At 38.0% G+C, this 22,456-nt stretch overlaps 1 protein-coding gene across 2 annotated transcripts in view; it reads left to right on the forward strand.

Annotated features, from left to right (window-relative positions):
• The window catches only part of LOC149576641 (uncharacterized), a 239,168-nt gene that overhangs the window by 171,093 nt on the left and 45,619 nt on the right, over window positions 1-22,456 (forward strand). For both annotated transcript variants that reach the window (XM_089818699.1, XM_089818690.1), the window contains exon 11: window positions 20,002-20,172. In XM_089818699.1, coding sequence (XP_089674825.1) covers window positions 20,002-20,172 — 171 coding nt within the window. The remainder of the gene's footprint in view (window positions 1-20,001; window positions 20,173-22,456) is intronic.

Raw genomic sequence — 22,456 nt, forward strand, 5'->3', positions numbered from 1 at the left:
TGCAGTGCAGAACTGAATGACCTCTGCAAAAAACAGAGCTCACTAAAATTAGCCTTTCAATACCTAAAGGTATCCAGAGACCTAGCGGGAATATGCAGAACTGTGCAGGAAAGAAGGTTGGAAACAAATCTTTGGCCTGACGTTTGAGCATTCAGAGTCTCGCCAAAGTATCAAGTCTATCTTCAGTAATGAATTGCTCAGGATAGATAGAACACAAAACTGTAAGAAATATCCATGCATTATTTTTAAGGAGCCTTCGAACTGTGAAGTAAATCACACCAGCAGGGAGTTGGGTTTCAGTAGCACTCAGGAGAAGGGACAACCATAAGCAGTCGTGAGTATAGTCAACACTAGTTTGGGAGCCTCAACATCACCACAGGGCCATCAGGTGTGAGCTTGGGAACTGAAGTTTAATCGAGCAATATAGAGGAAGCCGCAGTATTGATCTGGGAGTTGGTCGGGAGTTCTAAGACCAGTCGCTCAACTCGGGATGCATTCACAACAAATGGAGTGCAACCAAGGGCAAGAGACCTGACCATGATGCATTAAGTTTCTCAATGAAGGACATAGTGAAGGGAAGTCCCAGTCTAAAGAGAGCAGTAATACTCCAAAATCGTCAGGTGACACCAAAGAGAACAGTCATATCCCAGACAGAACCGGTTAGTGACAACAGAGCTTGTGGGTGAAGAGAAGAGGGAGCCTTTGGCAAGAACCAGATCATTGGCACGCTGAAAGAAAGGTTCTTTCCAAATCGCATCTTTGTGTTTGATATTGAACGTTATTGATTTAATATCAAAGTTCTATGGGAGTAAAGTCCTCTTGGGTAACCATATATGTCACGTTGAATAGTGTTTGATAGTCAAATTGTACTGATTTGTATGCGCTGTAGTAGTTCTCCTAAACCTTTTGGAAATTTGTTATTTAGAAGAAATATTTTGAAAGAATTTTCACGGGGTGGATTCTTACAGTGGTATCAGAGCCTAACAATTCTCCAGCTTGTGGAGTTCATTGTGGGCAGATTATGACAATGTGGTTGAAGAATGAACATGACTAATTACAATTTTTGGAATACACCAGCATGACAGGTTACAAGCCAAAGTGATCGAGATTCTGAAAGTGAAAAGTCATTGCAGATTGAGATTGAACCTAGTGATACAGATTCCGAGGAGGTGATATTTAAGCATATGGGAAACGAAATGCGGAGGATAATGAGGCACACACATTCAGGCAACTGATAGAAACCATCAACCAAGGACATGTGTTGGCTTAACAAAGAACGCAATGGCAAGATCAGCGAATGAAATTCATTATGCAAAGAATGGCAAGACAAATGGGGATAAATGTGAATATTGATAACAATAATGCAGCAAACAACATTGGGGATAATGGTGCAGCAAATGAGAATGGGAGAGTCAATGGAGGTCAAAATATGGGTAATAATGGTTGGGTTAGTGCACTTAACAATGTAGACCAGCAGGTTGACCAAAATAGAGGAATACAGATGGCTGCTAATTTTGTTTGAGTGCCCAGACCAGCAAGGACCACTTATTCCTGGCCAAGCATTCCAAACTTTTCTCCTAGAGTTCAAGTCCTCCAAGGGCAAGAGATACAACTACAGGATCTACAGAGCCAATTAATGAGAGAATGGGCAACAGAAGGAGATGAATTCTAAGCAGCTATCTCCTTACGTGACTACATGGACCTCATGATGAGAAGACACATGCCAAGGCATGGTGGCAACAGAGTCCCACAGACAGAGTTGTTGAGGAAGATTAACAAATTCTTTCTCCCTTCTTATGATGGAAGGGGTGAAAGGCTAGCAGCCCTAGTGACTGATATAACACCAAATAGGCTCTTAATGCTCTTTATGGAGGGCCTGACAGACCTATTAAGAGGATGGATAAAAAAGACAGTCGACCTACTTTGCAGCAGGCTTATAAGAAAGCGAGGGAAATGGAAGCCTCAACTTCAAGGAGTAGGTACTTCTAAAGAAACTCTCACCATAAGAAAGATAAGGACAAGAAACACTCCTACAAAGGCACTGATCAATCAAAAAAATCACAAACAAGGTTGGATGATGAACAATTAAATGAGCTGAAAAAGAAGAAATAATGCTTTCAGTGTAGGGAGCGTTGGGAACTACTCATTAGTGTCCATTGATGTAGTAACACTTCCCTGTTATTTGTCTCAAACACTGACGTAAAACTGAGATATTAATTTCATCGAGCAAATCACAGTCCCTCCAGAGTATATTTAAAATTGAAATAACAGTCACTGTTTATAAGATTTAACAAGCTTTAAAATATTAAGGAGGAATTACAGCAAACAATTGGCTTCCGTCCACAGCTGGGAATTATTGAATTGATTTAGTTCTGGCACTAGCAGCAGTTTAATTCAAACACTTGGAATTGTTATCCAGCACCCAAAAGGTTTCTTATTCACAGTTTGAAAATAATGTAGCTTCAACATAGATACAACGTTCACAACAATAAAATTTAATTGCTCAGTTCATAAGATTTACACAGATAGGTAACAGACCTCTTCCACCCAAAGCTGCCGACAGGCATCCTATATGTGCCTCCTGCTGGAACTCTCCTGAGACTGATGATACTTGTGCCGTATCTGCAAAGGGAAAACCCCAGATTTCCCCCAACCTCTGATGGTCCCTGCTCGACTTCTTAATCTTCCCGTGAAGGGTGAATCCGACTACAGTAAAGACAATATCTTCTGCCGCTTCACCAAAAGAGGTTACTGGATGCTATCACCATTCACGTGTCCAGACGTTGTTACATTTGGGTGCTTTAAGTCTGCATATGAAGCCCGTAGCCCTGGCGGCCAGCAGTTGGTTCCTCTTCCACATTAAACACAATACTGGTCCATGATGGTATCCAAATCAACCCGTTAAACAACCTTCAAAATCCTTTGGAATACCCGTCTGCCTGCACCACGGTTACACGACCCTGCCATGAGTTTCCAATCACTGGTGAGTGAATGTGTGTTCCATCTGTATTTCAACGCTGGAGTTTTGGTGCCTTTCAAGTCAAACTGCCTGTTCTGTACCACGATGGAAACTCAAACCGACACAGAATTCACCTTGCCTGCTGTTCGTCCAGTGGTAAAGCCTGAACCCTCAGTCGCATTGATGTTAACTCCCTTTTGCAGTCCGACTGTAACTTCCTGTAACGCTGAGGTTCTGAGGGCTTAATGTCACGTTAAGGGTAGGATATGGAAATCCTGTGGTTACTGAAAACTGTGATTTAAACTCCAACCGATCCGACTCCTCCTGATAATGAAAGAACTTCTGACAATCTGAACTTGGAAAGAATGCAGCAAGAAGTTCGTACGTACCTCCAGAGACTTTGACTATTACCCATCAAAAACAACCTCCATTAAAACTATTCATAAGATAAGTGATCAAGAGAAGCTGGGGCTACGTCCAAAGTCTCTTATTTGCTCCAAGGGTTTTCGTCCTCAAAGCGACCAGTCACATTTAAGCAACCAGGAATATAAAAATACTGAGTTTCATAAATTCTTCTTGTATGTTAATCCCAATGCAAGCACGTGCATATATAGCCTCAGAATGAGGGAAAGTACAAAGTACAAAGAATGTGGGATTAAACGACATTTTCGCCCTGTAGTCACTTAAAGCTATTATAAAGTAAATAACTTTAAAAACATTAAAGTGACTTAGCTCTGCTTCATTTAATAAAGTTCTGGAATAAATTAAATTAAATTCCTCATTGTGACTGGAAAGCATCCCGCAGAAAAAATGATATTAATCTATTCGGATGTGGAGATAGATTAATTCTATCTCCCAGAACTAACATCGAGAAGGGGACATGACAATTGAAGGCAAAGGTGAAGCAATTGGAGTACTTTACAACCCCTGCATCTAGTTCTGAAAATTCAGAACATTCTGATTCAAGCTCAAGTGAAGAGGATTCTACTTCGGATGAATCAGCAAGTGAACAAAGGGGAAAGAGTTGTATATAGCAATTAATTAGTTTGCAGAAAATTGGATTTTTTAGAGTTATAGGAGTGTTATGTGGGCAACAAATAATCACATTGACAGATACAAGTGCAACGCACAACTTCATAGATGGGGGTGTGGTGGCATGAAGAGGCTTGATCATCAAAGAATGCCAGTGATTTAGAGTCATGGTTGCTAGTGGATTTACAACCACATGCATGTGCAAGATATCTAACTTATGCATTCAGCTGGGAGAATATGAGTTAAAGGACAAATTTTATGTGGTTAGCATCCAATGACTATATTCACTTGGAGAATTTAGAATGAATTTGAAGACCATGGAGATGAAGTTTGAATTTGAAGGGAACAAGTTTCTCTTTAGGGGAATGACAAGTGGCAGCCCCGGAATTGTTTCTTTTAAAAGGATGGAAAGATTTTTAAGGCATGATCAAGTGGAGTGCGTAGCAGAGTGTAGTTTAACACTACCTGATTTAGGACAGAAAGCTAAGAGCTGTCAGCCTGAAATAAAGGTGTTGTTGGATAAGTACAAGGTCTTTAGTGACATTCCTCATAGTATTCCACCATATAGAGGCATCAAACACATAATAGAGATAGAAGAAGGGGCTAAACTAGTCATAACTACACCTTATAGGCACTTCAAAAGACATAAAGATGAGATAGAGAAGGCAATCCAGGAATTTGTTGGATATGGGTCATAAAAGGCCAAGCAAGAGTCCCTTTGTATCTTCCATGGCTCTGGTAAATAGGAAAGATGGCACCATACGTATGTGCAGAGACTACCGGGCTTTGAACAAGAGAACCATCAAGAATCGCTATCCTATTCCACATATTGATGAGCTGATAGATGAAATACACAGAGCTTGCTTCTTCTTCAAGATAGACTTGAGATCCGGGTACCATCAAATCAGAGTTGGGGAAGAAGATGTGAAAATGATTGAAATATCCCTTTCCGGATATTTTACAAAAACCCTTGATATAAATTTGCGGATTTAAACCAAACCAAGAAGCCAATATTTGATATAAATTCCAGAATGTTAATCGATTTATAACCAGCAGATATGCATACGAGAAAACCCAGAAAAGTGTGTTTATTTCCTCCAATATTTAGAAGTACATATTTAAACCAACAATTAACACAAATAGTTGCCAAATAAGGTTACTGTATTATACAATAGCAATACAATAACATGCAACAATCCAGAAAATCCAATCTTATAAATAGAAATAATAGTCAGATTGGAAATATAAATTAAACCTGTAAGAAGGCTAAGTTTGTGCCCAACCTCCAAAAGCTTTTTGAAGGGTTTGCGTCCTCGAAGAGATAACCGGTCACTATTTCCAGTTCCCAGATTAATATTTGTTTATAAATATTATCCTCTTCATAACTTCCTATGTGGAGCTTGTCATCACTTTTCCCAATGTGATGCACGCTCTTTTAAGCAATGTGGGATAAAACACCTTTTTGTCCTTTAGTCACTTAAGTGAACATAGTACATTTTTAAAAATAAAGTGTCAAGTTAAATGAACTTTAATAGTCACTTAGTCAGTAAACCATATAATCATCAGGCATTAAAATAACTGATCAAACAAACTCGGATAAGCACGTGCAATAGTTCGTTGGAAAGCTCTCGGCGAGACCCTTCCAAACCAACACTTGGCCATCAAGAATACTGAGCTCTGTTTACTTACTAAAAATAGTAAGTATCCAAACAACTTGCCAAAACTGCTCTGATGGGTCTAAAATTGGAAATGTCTAGGCTAAACCTTGAATTGAACCCCGTAAAGAACCTTTTTGCCCTCAAAACTTAGGAAAAGTGAGCCGGCAACACAAAATTATAATGTCCTAGAAAAAGGGGACATCACAAAGCCTCCCTTCTCAAAGATTGCCTTGAGAATGAGATTCTACTCCTCAGCTGATGTAACCCGGCATGCATCTTCCCAAATCCAGAATGGTGAAATAATACAATAGGAGTTGATGTGCCAAATAACTGAATGCCAGGATCCCAAGGCTCACCATTAAGGGACACCAATTGCCATATGTTGCTGCCCTGTGTACCAACACCCTCAGTCAGAATGAATGTCTCACTCCATGAGTGACCCTGCGAGTCTCTATTGTCAAGTGAAGATGGGAGCTCGGCAACATACCAATATCCACCACAAGATGATAACAACCAAACTCTCCTCCTAGCTCCCCGATTAAAGGCAATACATAGGGATGCTCCCCCTGGATCGCAAGTGAGAACTCGTGCGTTGTCTGAGATACCATTGACCAGCTCCTGTAATATCTGCACCACTGTACCACTATACCACTCCTGCAGTAGTTGTACCGATGACAATGGCAGATCCAACCAATCTAACTCCACCACTATATCACCCTGGTGGAAACAGAGTAATCCTAATCTTTGGAACTCTGATGTGTCAGAAGGCTGAAACACACAGATCATAATCCTGTGACTGTGTAACAACACAGCATAATCCACCAAATGTAAGATACTATTAACACCTGGATCCCCGATCACCCAATATATCATGTCAAACCTGTCGAGACCTAGATCCCAAAACAACCAAACCCCACATCCAATCGCCATATAGAGATAAAAATATCTGGGAGTCTCTATAACACAACATCTCTCTATAGCTCCCATTAAACTCCCATGGATGTGATAACTAACCAAACCATCATGCCAACCGACACCATAGTCGTCCTGTAACCATGTACCCATAAGAAAACTTTGAGACATAGAAGTAGCAGACCATGTTGGATACATATCAGCATGATGTATAGCTGATAGCTTTCCCTACAAGTAATTCCCCACAAACAGCTGAGTCGGACGCTTGTAGCCGCTAATCCCATCTTCCAAGGATGGTGAATACCCATCTCACAAAGGATGGTATAATTCTGGAACCAATCCATACTGATGCGTCATCAAGTTCTCCGTAAGTGGGTCAAAAGAAAAGTGATGAGCACTCCTCCCTATGTATTCGCGGTAAAATGCTCCAACCTTTGTCAATGGCTCATCACTAAAAACACTTGATTCAAGCAGCTAATCCCTTTGACTCTAAAAAACAAGCTAGCATCCAAAATCAGCTGCATGGAATGAAGTGACAGATTTGCTTCAAGGAGATGGAAACAAATCAACATGAGAGCTATACTCCCAACCAGATGACACTCTGTGAATGCCCTGTGTGGATGACGGAGTAGCGTCATGTACTACCACACAACTCTCAGGAGAATCCACCATTGTGACACGAGCTACCAGTAAACTGTCCTGAATCAACTGTCATGGACTAACCTGAGGAGAACTCGATACAACTAGTGGTCCTCTACTGTTTTCAACCAAGGTACTCATCCCAGCTGAAACTTTTGTACCTGTATCTGTGATAGATGTAACCACATCCCCACTACAACCCGTGGATATATGATCCTTATCAACTATCACTGTATGTAACTGTACTATATCTGCAGTTGGTTGAGACTGTGCCAAACTCAACTCCTCTGTAAGCTTCTCAATCTGTAATTGTGACTCTTGAAGGGCCAACTGGGCACTTTGCAACGAGTCCATAGTCACCTCAAACTCATGAGTGAGCTTATCAACCTTCTCCTCGTTTCCCTGCAATGCAACATAACAAATGCAATCCCACTCGAGAAGAAAATCTCTATCTACAAGTAGTTGTAGGTAATTTTGCTTCATCATTCCAATCGCTTCATAGAGTGCATGTATCTCTACAAGGGAAAAAACACTATCACCATTTTCATTTGTCAAAGGAGTACTCCAACCTTAGGTGGCCAACATTTGATGAGCAACATCAAAATGCTTAACAATTGTGGCAACCATCCTGTCATTAACGTTTAGTTGGCTTGCTAAATGATGATCCCCTTGTGACGAAACATTCCCACACAAATCGTCCAATTTGTCATCCGCACTACGATATGAGGCTAAATCAATGTCAATCACCATACGATCAGCAACATTGTGTATGCTATCATCTAGGCACACCTCAATATCTAGGGTTCTGTTGCTATGCACCTCATAGGATGGCTCAACTAGCAAGCTAGAAGCTGCTGATATAGTAGTATCTTCACACACTTCCACTTCGAAGGTGACTGCGTGTCCATCCACATCATGATCTTGGGATGTATTGTCATCAAATGAACTTTCTTATTCGTTTTCTAAGGTCTGATTTTTGCTCTCCTTAAGGTCAGCTGTATGGTGGTCACTAACTACTGAGAATTCATCATAGAGGCTTCTAGATACTATAGAGACCTCTTGTTCCTCTTTCTCTTTGTTCTGTGATGTATTCCTCTTAAAAATGGAGACCATACATCCTACCACTTTGTCTAGTTTTGCAGGGTCTAAAATCAATTCATTCATCCTTTTCTAATTTTCATCCAACCTTTTCAAACTTTGTTTAAGCTTCTCCATATTCTTGTCCCGCTGCTTCTGGATACTTGAAGTAAACATGATTAACTAACTGATTCAATGTCCAAGGCTTTTCAACTCCAAGAAACTTTCTCAAATGACTATCAAAATCTTGCCACTTTCTCCAGTTCCATTCATCTGCATTGTCACCAATACTAAATCCATGCACTTTTTGACTTAATAACATCCCGACTAAGGTCTTCTTTGTTTAAAATATGGGCAGTAATCTTCTTTTCCTTTAGTAGACATACATTTTGAAAAAACTGAACTACTGCTTAACGATTCAAATGCTGTAATGATCTCTGACTGTTCTGATTAAAGAGTTCAAATCTTGAAATATTCTCTGCAAGCTCTGCCCAATGGGTTCAAGTCCGTACTCCAAGGTATCTTGTCAAACAGTTGTTGTGAGACCAATTCCTTAAGTAGATTGCTTCTAATTGGTCACTGTACTGATTATTAACAGAGAGGATATGAAGTAGTTTCTTAAGCTATGAAATAAAACGTGTTCTTTCATGCCAGTTTTAGATGTTGATTCAATTGACAAATTGTCAAGCACTTTGCATACGGTCTGATGTAAATCACACGATGCTTTGTAGAACACAAAGTAGTTTATAACTAATAGTTTAATTTCCACGTTCAACAGTGAGTTTGCATTTAATTACAAAGAATTGCAATAAGTTGAATACAGAAATGCAGACTAGAATTGGCAAGTTAAACCACACAATATGTGCTAGGATGGGAACCTAACAATGATAATCATCAACATTGGAACCTTGCTGATCATGAATGAATGAAAGATTGGTCTTTAGCAACAAATGTTGGCCTAGTAATGAGGACATTGCTTCTGTATTTGTCTCCCAACTAATTGCAGTCCTGCTATATGTATGCTACTCCTCAAGTTTGAGAGCAACCAATGGGAACCCCACACTGCCTCTAAAATTTGAACGCCACCCCTGCTAAAGTCGCCAAAATCACCAAACACGGGTTTGTCATTGCAGAATCAAACCTTCAACCACACATCCACTGTTGTTACTCCTTTAAAACACTGTATGCTACACCACAAAGTGTCGTATTTCCTCCTGTCTGCAACGTTTTACAGGGGTTATAATGGTACTCCCAAAAATATGAGAAAGAAGACTCATTTACCTCCTTCATTGAACATTCTATCTTGTGGCCATGATAAAAGTCTTCAAAAATGAATCGACTTTCCAAGGTATCCTGTCTTGTTGGAGCTGTCTGAAGTGGAATTGATCCAAAATTGACCACCTCGTATACTGGTGCGATGAGCTAGAAAAAAGGCTGCCTCGACTATTAAACCTGACTCTATTTGTCACTACTCCCCAATTTTCGTAATGTTGAAGACTGATATAACATTCATTCCCATTTAGCTACACTTCGTTTCCAATACGTGACTGGTGAAATCATGGGCTTTCATTCTGGTCTCAAACTGCTTGAATGTCGACTGAATTTGCCTGACTGTACTATTGGTTAACCCGTAATCACTACATTCACATGACATTAGAGGTGGAATAGAGTTGGGCGGAGGAGTAGACACACACCTTGACGTCTAACACTTTCCAACGCATGATACCTTGTCTTGGATGCCGTAACTTCAAACATACAAACTTGTAGTTGTTCCACCTTCTCCTATCAGTAAAGACCTTATTCACGCCATAGACGTGTTTGTTTGCTGCCGACTATCACATACCCAGTATCTGCTACGCATTCCTTATGTCAATCTCAGTCATGTTCTGATGTCTAGACCGGAGAGTATGTTTCACGAGATTGCTACCTTACGAAATGCAGTAGATTTGATACTCTCACCTAGCCGTCCCAATGCCAACTAATAATATCGAGTTTCTAGTACTGCTATTTCGACTGCCCTCACTTCAAATAAACTGTAACTCCTGTAGCCGACTAAGAAAATCAAGTTTGTGTCTGATTTCGTAAGAAGTATACCTTTTTCCTTCAAGGATTTTTCATCCCTCAGGAAGATTGCCAAGTCACTGTTAAGTAACTATGAAGCTGATTAATATCATAAACTCTTTTGTGTTGAGAAATGTTTCCAACTAAATACGAGTTCCTGCTCTTGATCAAAATCCATCTGCAAATACTTTGTCTCTGATAGATTCTCTATTAACGAATTCCTGATTAAAAATCCCCAGGCTATAACTCTAATTAAAGTTTTTGAATAAGCTTCATAGGCTGGTAGGAAAACCAGCTCTGATACCACTGAAATATTCCTTTTCGGATATTTTACTAAAATTCTTGATATAAATTTGTGGATTTAAAACCGAACCAAGAAGCCAATATTCTATATAAATTCCAAAACGTTAATCGATTTATAACCAGCAGATATGCATACGAGAAAACCCAGAAAAGTGTGTTTATTTCCTCCAATATTCAGAAGTACATATTTAAACCAGCAATCAACACAAATAGTTGCCAAATAATGTTACTGTATTATACAACAACAATACAATAACATGCAACAATTCAGAAAATCCAATCTTATAAACAAAAATAACAGTCAGATTGGAAATATAAATCAAACCTGTAAGTAGGCTAGGTTTGCGTCCAACCTCCAAAAGCTTCTTTAAGGGTTTGCATCCTCGAAGAGATAACCTGTCACTGTTTCCAACGCTCAGATTAATATTTGTTTAGTAATATTATCCTCTTCATAACTTTCCTTGTGGAGCTTGTACCTTTATCACTTTTCCCAATGTGATGCACGCTCTTTTAAGCAATGTGGGATAAAACACCTTTTTGTCCTTAGTCACTTAAGTGAACATAGTACCTTTTTAAAAATAAAGTGTCAAGTTAAATGAACTTCAATAGTCACTTAGTCAGTAAACCATATAATCATTAGGCATTAGAATAATTGATCAAATGAACTTGGATAAGCACATGCAATAGCTCATTGGAAAGCTCTCGGCGAGTTGCTTCCAGACCAACACTGGGACATCAAGAATACTGAGCTCTATTTACTTACTAAAAATAGTAAGTATCCGAACAACCTGCCAAAATTGCTTTGATGGGTTTGAAATTGGAAATGTCTAGGCCAAACCTCGAACTGAAACACGTAAAGAACCTTTTCACCCCCAAAACTTAGGCGAAGTGAGCCGACAACATAGAATTATAATGTCCCAAAAAAAGGGGACATTACAAAGATAGCGTTTAGGTGTCATTATGGGCACTATGAGTTTCTAGTCATGCCCTTTGGGCAAACTAATGTTCCAACTACCTTCCAATCTTGCATGAACCGAATCTGATGTAGGAGCATCCTAAGGAAGTCAACAATTTTATATGTAGGGGCTTTGAGCTCAAATTTGTGGAGTTATGGTTCGTGCGGCTGGGGATATGTTTGAGGCTCATTGGGGAACCTTGTCCTAAGTACGCATGACGTTTGGAGTGTGTAATTTTGGATGACACATGGACCTATGTCTAAGTGCACATACTCTTATGATGTCATTCATATGAGCTAGTTATGCTTTTTAAACTTGGGGCCTATCCTAAATATTTAATTATTGCTGCCATGTTGACTTGTGGCTTGAGGGTGTATTTAATTTGTGAGTGTTTATTTAATGTAGCTTGTTGCGCCAACCTATGGCTTGGTTTAGTATAAGTAGAGGGTCTTGTGATGTCTTGAGTCACGATCATTCAGCATGAAGAAGATAGAATAGCTGATGAGTAAAGTTTAGTAGAGCTAATAGCTAAGTGTGGCTTGGAGAACAAGGTTGCTCGGTGGCGTGCAACCACAATTTTAGATTCTTGTTGTGGTTTCTACCAGATTGTGGATCTAGGCTAGCTAGAGTTTGGATCTTGAGAGTTCTTGCAGAATTATTATTGTAATTGTTGATATATTTGGCCGTAACCCGAAAGGCCGTACAACCTGGCATGTTGGATGTAAATCTTATGATTATATTATGATAATTGGCACTGTTGTGGATCTAAATCTCTGTGTTATTGTTTATATTCTACTGTGTGGTTATTTACTGGGGACTAGGACATCTCCTTTGGGGATTCTCTTGCCTTGTACTACATCCGGTGGTATGAGAGCGAAGATTCATCTTGTGGTGCTGGTTGAACTTGTGGAGCCGGTTGATTGGTTGCTTTCAATTATCGAAGATCTTGGAAGATGTCTCCGAGAAGATTGGACCCTAAAGCAATTGATGATCTCTGTGATGCTGTGGAGACTAGGATTTTAGAAGTTAGATCCGATTTCAAATCTGAGATGGAGCTGATGAAGAATGAGATCTTGAGAGTTATTGCTGATGTACCGAGGAATGTGGGTACTCAAGATGGATATGAAGAAGCTCCTATAGACTTTGAAGTTGCTGGACCTAGTGGTGAAGACAGAACTGATTGCATGGAGATACCTATGGAAGATAGGGCTGGTCGGTTGGATAGATTGGGATCTCAGTTGAAGCTGAAGCACAAGATGGATGTTTCTGATTTTTCAGGTACTTTGAATCTTGAAGACTTGATTGATTGGATTGGCAAATTGGAAGATTAATTTGAGTTAGACGATATTGGTGATCTGCTCAGAGTGAGGTTGGCACAAAGTAAGCTGAAAGGACATTCTGCTTTATGGTGGAAAGAATTGTAAAGAGATAGAGAAAAAGAAGGTTAAATGAAGATCACTCATTCGAGGTTGATGGTGACTAAATTGAAGGCTATGTTCATTCTTGCTAATTATTAACTAGAATTGTTTAAGAGATTGCAAAATTTGAAACAAAAGGATGACTGTGAAGTATTAGACTAAGGCGTTCTACAAGATGATTATTTGGTCTAGGCATAGAGAGTTGTCAAAATAAAAGGTGGCTAGAAATATCAATGGTTTGAGATTCAATATTGAAGATGAGATTGGTATGTTAAATATTGCTTTAGTTGAGGATGCTTATAAGTATGCTATGAGGGTAGAAGAGAAATTGGAAAGAAGACATCAAGGTAATTCTCGAGGGAAGGAAAATAATAGTGTTACACCGACTTGGGGGTGCGACAGTGTGGGGGGATGTCGAGATGAGCTTCGGGTGCGAGAAGAAAAAGGGCCTTAAATTAGGGATGGTGGGGGTGTGGCGGCAGGGGTGCGGAGGGGGGGAAGGGGGGGACGTTGCATAGGATATATATATGACTGAAAATGCTAATTATGAATGATACTTCAATTTAACATACCAAATATAGTTGAATATAGAAAATTGAAATGTGATTAACGAACCATAAATTCAAACTTGAAACTTGAAACTTCATTACCATTACCAATGACCATTGAACTTGTAAAATACTAAATTTTTTAAACATAATAATGATAATGATAAATGAAAAATATAAACCATACATAGTACCATGAAAGTCGACCATTGACTGTCAATTTATCAAATGACAAAGATGAAAGATTCAGATATTATATATCATAAAGATGTTCATGATGACAGCGAGTCGAGTAGCATGAAACAATGAAGTAAAATAATGTATCATGGCCATATGAAACGGAGTACAATCAACAAAATGGCAAAATCTCAATAATGAGAATGTAATCATCCCAAGCAAAAGAGTATTTTTTAAAAACTTTTCATGCAACATATCGGCCACACCTCGCTCACACCTGCGCACCCTCGCAACTCGGACGCACCTGTGTGCCACCCGTGTGTGCCGACCGGTGTGGCTTTGTTTGATCTGTGGTAGGGGTACTCAGGTGTGCATCGGGGATGTTGCGCACTTGATGCGTGGGGTTTTTGACCTGGATGCACGCACTCGGGTTACACTACCAAAGAAGGAACATTTTGAGAAGAATAAACAGATTGTTGAACTTGAACCAAAATTTGTTGAATGAAGGAAGAGGACAAACAGAGGTGCATTTAAGGGTGCTTACTACAGATGTGGTGAAGGACATAGATCTCTTGAACATCACAATACTGACAGAAAAGTTGGTGATAAAAGAACTTCTTTGGTGGATGGGGTTGACCATTTGGTGAATGAACTCGAGTAGGATGGGGAGAACTTGTTGATTCAGAGAGTGTTGCTTGGAAAGGTGTTGGAACCTTGTAAAAGGAGGAATTTGTTCAAGACTCGTTTTTAAGTCTGGAGGTAAATGGTGGAATGTGATTGTGGGTGATGGTAGTTTTGATAACCTAGTTACTGAAGAGATGGTTGAAAAACATGGTTTGAAGAGGGTAAGACATCCTTGTCCTTATAGGATCAGTTGGTTGCAAGATGAGCATGATTTCGAGGTGATGGAGCAATGTCTTGTTAATTTTGAGATTGGACAGTATGTTGATCAGGTGTTATGTGATATTGTGGACATAAGTAGTTGTCACATATTACTTGGAAGACCTTTGTAGTATATTTGTAGGGCAGTGCATGATTGTGTCAAGAATGTGTTTATTGTTTAGAAGAGTGGCAAGAAACATTCCCTGATTACTTTGCAGAATGCATAACTTGGTAGAAGGAACCTAAGTTTTGGTAGCCGAGTTGAGTTGAAGGATTTTGAAAGGGATAGATGAGAGTGGAAAACAGATTTGTTGCACATCGAAGATAGTTATGAAGATGACCGTTGGAAGAAAAGATTTGTAGAAGTGGAATGAAGGTAAGAGCATACAAGTTGATCACTTGGCGGATATGTATGTGAAGAACCAGTTTGGGGTTTATGTGTTGAACCTTGAAAGATGTTCTTCCTAACGTTAAGAACTTAAATTCCAGCAGGGCCCCTAAAATTCTATGGGCATTGTCGCCCTTTTATTATATTATTCAGGGAGTATTCTAGTTGTAGTTGCAGGCAGCAGGCTTAGCCCATGGGAGGCAAGACAAATAAATTTGACCGTACTTTTTTTTTGTTCATCTTTTCTTTGCACCTAGGGTGTCTAATGTAGGAGCATCCTAAGGAAGTCAGCAATCTTGTATGCAGGAGTTCAAGCTCGAATTTGTGGAGTTATGATTCACATGGTTGGGGATATGTTTGAGGCACATTGGGGAACTTTGTCCTAAGTGCGCATGATGTTTGGAGTAATCATCTTCAAGTTAGAGCCATTTTGGTGATTGTTGGACGTGTGTTCTTGATTTACTGGCAGACTTTGGAGATTGTATTCGTGAGCTCCAATCCAAGGGAGTTGATGTGTGTGCTCTTGGATTTGGATTGTTGAATGGCACATGGACCTATTTCTAAGTACACATGATGTGTGGAGTAACCATCTTCAAGTTAGAGCCATTTTGGTGACTGCTGGGCGGAGTTCTTGATCTACTGGCAGACTTTGGAGATTGTATTCGCAGGCTCCAATCCGAGGGAGTTGATGTGTGTGCTCTTGGATTTGGATCATTGAATGACACGTGGACCTGTGTCTAGGTGCACATACTCTAGGGCCTGTCCTAAGTATTTAATTATTTCCTCTATTTAATGTTTTTTGTCAAGTCGACTTGTGGCTTGAGGGTGTATTTAGTGTGTGAGTATTTATTTAATGTAGCTTGCTTGGCCAACCCATGGCTTAGGATAGTATAAGTAAAGGGTCTTGTGATGTCTTGAGTCATGATCATTGAGCGTGGAGAAGAAAGAGTACTTGAGGAGGAGTAAAGTTTTTCAGAACTAGTAGCTAAGTTTGGCTTGGAGAACAAGAAGGTTGCTTGGTGGCTTGCGAGCACAAGTTTAAATTCTTCTTGGGGTTTCTACTAGATTGTGGATTTGGGCTAGCTAGAGTTTGGATTTTGAGAGTTCTTGCAAAATTGTTATTGTAATTGCTGATATATTTGGCCGTAACCTGGAAGGCCTTACAGCCGGGCATGTTGGATGTAAGTCTTATGATTCTGTTATGAGAATTGACATTGTCGTGGATCTAAATTTCTGTGTTATTGTTTATATTCAGCTCTGTGGTTATTTGCTGGAGGCTAGGACATCTCCTTTGGGGATTCTCCTGTGTTGTAATGCATCAAAATCTTCAACCGGCAGCTTCGTAACTTTGTTTTGATAGTTTTTGATAACATTTTGATTTATAGAAAAACTTGTGATGAGTATTTGAAACATTTAGAAGAGGCACTTAGTATTTTGGAGGAGTCTTTGTATGTTGAGGAATCTAAATTTGAATTTGGGTTAACAAAATTGTTGTACCTTGGTCACATTATTAGTTCCAAAGGAGTTATTGTCAATCTGGTAAAAATCAAGGCAATCATTGATTGGCTTCCTCCCAGAAATTTATCGCAGCTCAAAAGGTATTTTTGGCTTGTGTGGTTTCTATTGAAGTGTTGTAAGAGGATTTTCACAACTGGCTGCCTCATGGACTGATTTGACAAAGAAGGGAGCTTTTACATGGTCAAATGGAGCAGAAAAAAGTTTTGATCAGTTCAAGGAGCTTGGAAGTTCATGTCCCATATTTGCAATACGTGATTATACAAAACCATTTGAGGTGGAGTGTGAGGCATCAGTTGAAGGGGTAGGTGCTGTCCTAACTCAGAATAAACACCCAATTGCATTTGACAGTTGGAAGTTGGGGAATGTTGACTTCTGGGGATATTGTTATGTTTGGGGAATGTTGACTTCTGGGGATATCATTATGTTTGGGGAATGTTGACTTCTCAAACATACGATATCACTAAAAACCTCTTTTCCTTAAGAGGATCAATTACTCTGAAATAAGACCAGAAATATGAAGCCGAAGACTACAAAGAATACTAAACCCTAGCCAGGATTACCCTATTGGACAAAGGGAATCAAACAGACCGAATAATGTTTATTTTTTCTGACAAGAATACTGCTGCCTGGGATTCTAAATAAGAGAGACATAAAAAGGAAAAACTTTGATTTAAGAGAATTAAGTATAAAATGCTTGAGTTTAAAGAAACTGGTAAGAGGAACCAAGTAGCAAAAAGACCAAATTATATCGAATAATATTAGTTGGAGAAAGGGATATCGTTGCAAAACTGGTTTCAGAAAAGACTATGAATGTTTAATCAATTCCAAGGGGAATAAGTTATACGATTTATCTTTATGAGGAGATAATTCGAGGCAATAATGATCAGTTTAATTATACATTTTACCGAGATCTTTGTATCGATATAGTTAAATGGAATAATCCGACTCATCTGTAATACTTTTAGAAGGTATTAATGCTTATTGAAATTTGAATAATAGTAATGGTTACCCTTGTTTGAAACTATATTTCTGAATGAACATACCCAACTTACTGATAATCGATTATTTTGTACGAAGCTCCCTGAAAAATAAATATTGCTTTGACACCTATTGCTGTAGAAACTAAATTATTCTAAAATTTAAATCTTAAATCTATTATAAATATTTGAAGCCCATGATTTCTTTGACTATAGAGACTAGTTGACAAATCAAAGGAATAAAATCTGATAACATCAAGAAATGTAACTTATTTAAAATTGTTATCTAATTCCAAATGCAGCAAAACAAGGAGAATCAAAACTTGCAACCTTTTTGAATTTTGATTACTGTCACAAAGAACAAATATGATTATTCAGAAGTTAATTTCTTGAATTTAAACCATTTTCCGAACATCCCTGAAAATCTAACTGATATAAACTAGTCCGTAGCTTATAAAATCTTATAACAATGGTCATGTATATATATTTAATAATAGTCATATTATTAAATATTTATACATGATTGATTGATTATATTGCAATGATTAATAATCGTATTATTGCAGAGTGAATCAATAATTTATATTGATTAAAAATTATGAGTATGGCAGCGAATATATCGGTCATGTATTTGTTAATGATATCATTGTAGACTTGTTAATCACTGAATTACATTTGTTAATAGAAAGACATGTCTCACATAGAGATATGTCTACATGACACATGTAGTTTCTCGTAGAACCATGTCTCTATGTGAAGCAGAACTATTTGCAATCATATGTATGAGACTGTTCACATACTTTAAAAAGTACAGAAATCATTTAGTGCAGAGCATTATAAGTATACAACATTTGATTAACCTGTCTCACTGATATAGAGCAACAATAGGTCGATATTGATTCACAACATATTGATATTGATTGACAGCAGATCAATATTGTTAAATATATCTGTGGATTGAAAAAGGCGATCCTTCAAGATCACCAAACTGTGTAGGTTTTGATCATTATTGATTATATATTCACCTCTGCATAACAGCAAACAAAAAATACCTTCATGTAAACCTGATCAAATTTAACATGGTACTAGAGCTAGTTTAAGGAAAATCCAATCAGATTTATAAGCAGAGATCATCTAACTACAATTAAATTTTCTAGAATCCTTTACATTCAGCAAAATAGTGAATGGTGTTAGATTTGAGGACCAACTTAAAGGGGCTTCAAATTTTGTATCTTGGAAATTCAGGATCAAGCTTATTGTCTAGCAAAATGGGTAGTTAGGCTGTTACCGGTGCGGACATGGTTGTGTCGTTTCATAAGCACCATATCAGAAATTATAAAGGTAGCTTTCACTTGTGTATTTGGCATCAATCATTGGATGGAACACTGTTATGTATGAAAAGCATTTGATGAATGAATAGTATGTTACTTTGTTAAATCATTATATGTTTCTTTCTTGTTCACCCACGGGCTGAACATTTGGCGCCGTTGCGAGTTCGAATCCAGAGTAGTATGGAAGGCTGAGGATAAATGGGAATAACTGTACTAGACAACTGGAAAACGAATGAGGACAATGAAACAAAAATTCTGGAAGGTGAGCACGAAGCAGCCTAGAACTTTCACATCCTATATTGTGTAAGCCTTGAAACCTTCGTACAAAGAGAAGTTGTGGAGAACAAGGTTACACTAGACAATGTGTGGGATGCTATGCATGCAAGCCCAACCACGAACATAGTTTTAGACCAACTCCCTCGTCTGATTGCACAAGCATACCCGACACAAAAGAGACGTAGGGAGGAAATAGAATGTGAGGTACAGCAGTAAGAGACCACCAAGAATTTCTATGAGGAGAGAGATGCACGGTGTCGCAAAACGAAATCATGAGCTTTTGAGCCATAGAACCAAAGAGCACTCGAGTCTATAAGTGTGGCTTGAGTCAACACATGATGTATACAGATATAATAAATAAAAAAGTGTTCTGTTTTGGTTTTATATAATGGTATATGTCAAATGCCCAATCTTTTAAACGGAATTGAGGCTCAAGGCAATTTTGGATTCTCATTATTGCTTATTTTCTTTGTTGTTGAGTATAAGAAAGTTGAATGCTCAATAAAGTCTGAATTACCTAGAACTTGTAGTTTGATGTTCATATCTTTGTTGTTCTTCAATATGGCATGCTTTCTCTTTATACATGTACATGTTCTTCAGCATTGATGCTATTGAACATGGCATTTTCTGATTTCCCTTTCAATTTTGTATGTTTTCTACATTGCTCATTTCATGTAGCTTAGAATGTTAAAGCGAGTTTTCGTTGTGTAGATGGTTTAAGCCTTTGATTGTACTTTTGAAACAATAACTAAGTGTTGAATGCCTAACTACTACATTCCTTGGTTTCTATTCATTCTCTTTCTCAAAAATGAATTGAAGCGTGCTGTTCTAAATTTTTAATGAAGATTTCTTGTCACTGATTGAGGAAAATGTTGATTGCTTGGTTTAGGCCATTGATTTGGATCCCAACAATGCAACATTGTTGTCAAATAGAAGTCTTTGCTGGATTAGATTGGGACAAGCTGAACAGGCATTAGTTGATGCAAAAGCCTGCAGGGAATTGCGTCCTGATTGGTCAAAAGCATGCTACAGAGAAGGAGCAGCATTGCGTCTATTGCAGGTTTGTGATATGCAGGGTCATAAAAGAGCTGAAGTTTCTTCAAAAGGATAAGTCTTTTCTTCATAATGTTTGAGATTGATAGTAAACTGTTTGTTGTCTTCCTCTTTCATTCAGGCTGTATCATTATGAATCTCAAATGAACTGGTATCTTTGGAACATATCACATGCCATAAATAATAGAGAAATTCTCCACAGAAATTCATGTGCACTTCAGATTTACATGCCTCTAGTTACTTTCTGTAAACATGAATTATTAGTGCCTCCAATGTTCTTTAAGGGGAGGCCATATGATAAGTGTAAGAAAAATTGTACTAATCTACAAATGAACAAGCTAGATCAGTGAGACTTAAATGCACAGAATGTTACAGTAACAAGACCATTCTAAAGAACTACAAGAATAAAAAACTTGAACTTGATTCCGACCATCTTCTCATTGATGAACTTAGAATCTGTTGTTGTTTTGCATTTGTAGATTCCTAGTTGCGTTGAGAAACAGACTCTAGGCTTATGCTTCCAGCTCAAGAGAAAAATGAATCTTGGAGAAGATAACTTCATCAATGTGTACTTTAGCATCATGTAAGGGTGGCACGTGAATCCATACACTTGAGTTATGTGAATTCGAAGAACTAAATAAACCAATCCACCAAATTAGATACGGCACCTTATACACTCGAGTTTAGATGAATTGGAAGAACTAAATGAACCAGTCCACCAAAATAGATATGGCACCTTTTGCCTTCTTGGAAATTCATTAAAGAACAAGAAGAAGTTGATGATAGGGGTTCCCAAAAGAAAGATAAATGGCATTCAATAAAGAACAAGGAAGAATTGATGCTGTGAGTGACAGAAAAAAACTAAAAATTCATCCTTCAACAAGGTAAACATCAAATAAAAAGACCTACAAATTTAGTACTGGCTTCCCGACATCCTTTCTTGGAGATGCTCTCTATTCAGGAAAATCTCTCCTTTTCTTCTGAGACATTGGTTAAGACATTTCAAAATGAAACAAGACATTACATTATGCTAAGAGCCTTTCATTCAACTTGGTGACATTACCTTATCTGTGGGAATTGATTGTAATAATTAATCAACCTGGCATGAAACCACACTCAACTTTTGGATGCTTATAAATAAATAGACGTTTGTGAACTCATTCAATAGAAATCTGGTTCCAACCAATTCTAACTTTCCAATCACAGCTAACTAAAAAAACTTGACATTTAATCACTAATCAAGAATGAACTGACACTTTGAATAAACTTCCATTGTTTTAGTTCTGGGACAGAACCCACAATCATAATATATTCGAACAAAAATATATGTATCGTATTCTGCTACCTTAAAAAAATGTTTTCATGTTCCGATTATAAGAGTAAAATATTATTCAGCTCCATCGTAGAGATTTATCAGCACTTTTCTGCTATCTTGGATGTCCAATAAAGACAAAAAATGAAGTCTCTAGAGCGACCAGTCTTATTACGTGTAGGCCCAGTAAAACTTTCACCGTTTCCATTTTACTGTCATCATTCATCATCTAATATTGAGGACACACCACCATTAAATACCTGACCATCCAATATGCGTCCCAAATATTTGCTTATCATATTTGTCATCAGATGTCTAGCGCTTGAAATTGTCGTAGCGTGGAAGACATCGTAACAATCACTGTGTAGATATCATGAGTGGAAGACATCATGTCGAACAGAGATATCAGAAATGAATGTTATTGATACCTTTCACCACTACCATTTCTGATCATTTTTTTTCTTACATTTACAGTGTGGCTTTGATACCATGTTGAGTAACCAGAATCGCTTCTGCAAATGTAATAACATTGCCATCGTATTAATGTGTTCCATTTGCAGATCCAAATGACTTATAAATATGAGAGGAGGAGACATGTCTCTATGATTAATCATCAATAAATAATATATATTAGCAATAACATATATATATATATATATATATATATAAGAGTATATTCTAAATGATGATTTACCAATAACCATAATGTTTTTATCTCTAGGTCAATTTAATCTGAGTAAAGCTTCAACCTATACAATGAGAAGACAGTATGACAAGTATTTTACATGTTCATATGAAAGAGATTAACGGTTAGAAAAAGTTTAACTAAATTATCTTAACTAACAATAGAAGAAGTATTCAATCAATAATTATGATGAATATAACTGCCATCGTAACCAACCGTTCCTTAATGGTAAGAGAGACCTTTTCTGCTAATAAAGATACATACATTTTGTAATCATGCGAAAACAATTTTAGA

This window comes from Cupressus sempervirens, chromosome 1, assembly GCF_028749045.1.
Source record: "Cupressus sempervirens isolate cs-2001-9-10 chromosome 1, ASM2874904v1, whole genome shotgun sequence".
NCBI lineage: Eukaryota > Viridiplantae > Streptophyta > Pinopsida > Cupressales > Cupressaceae > Cupressus > Cupressus sempervirens.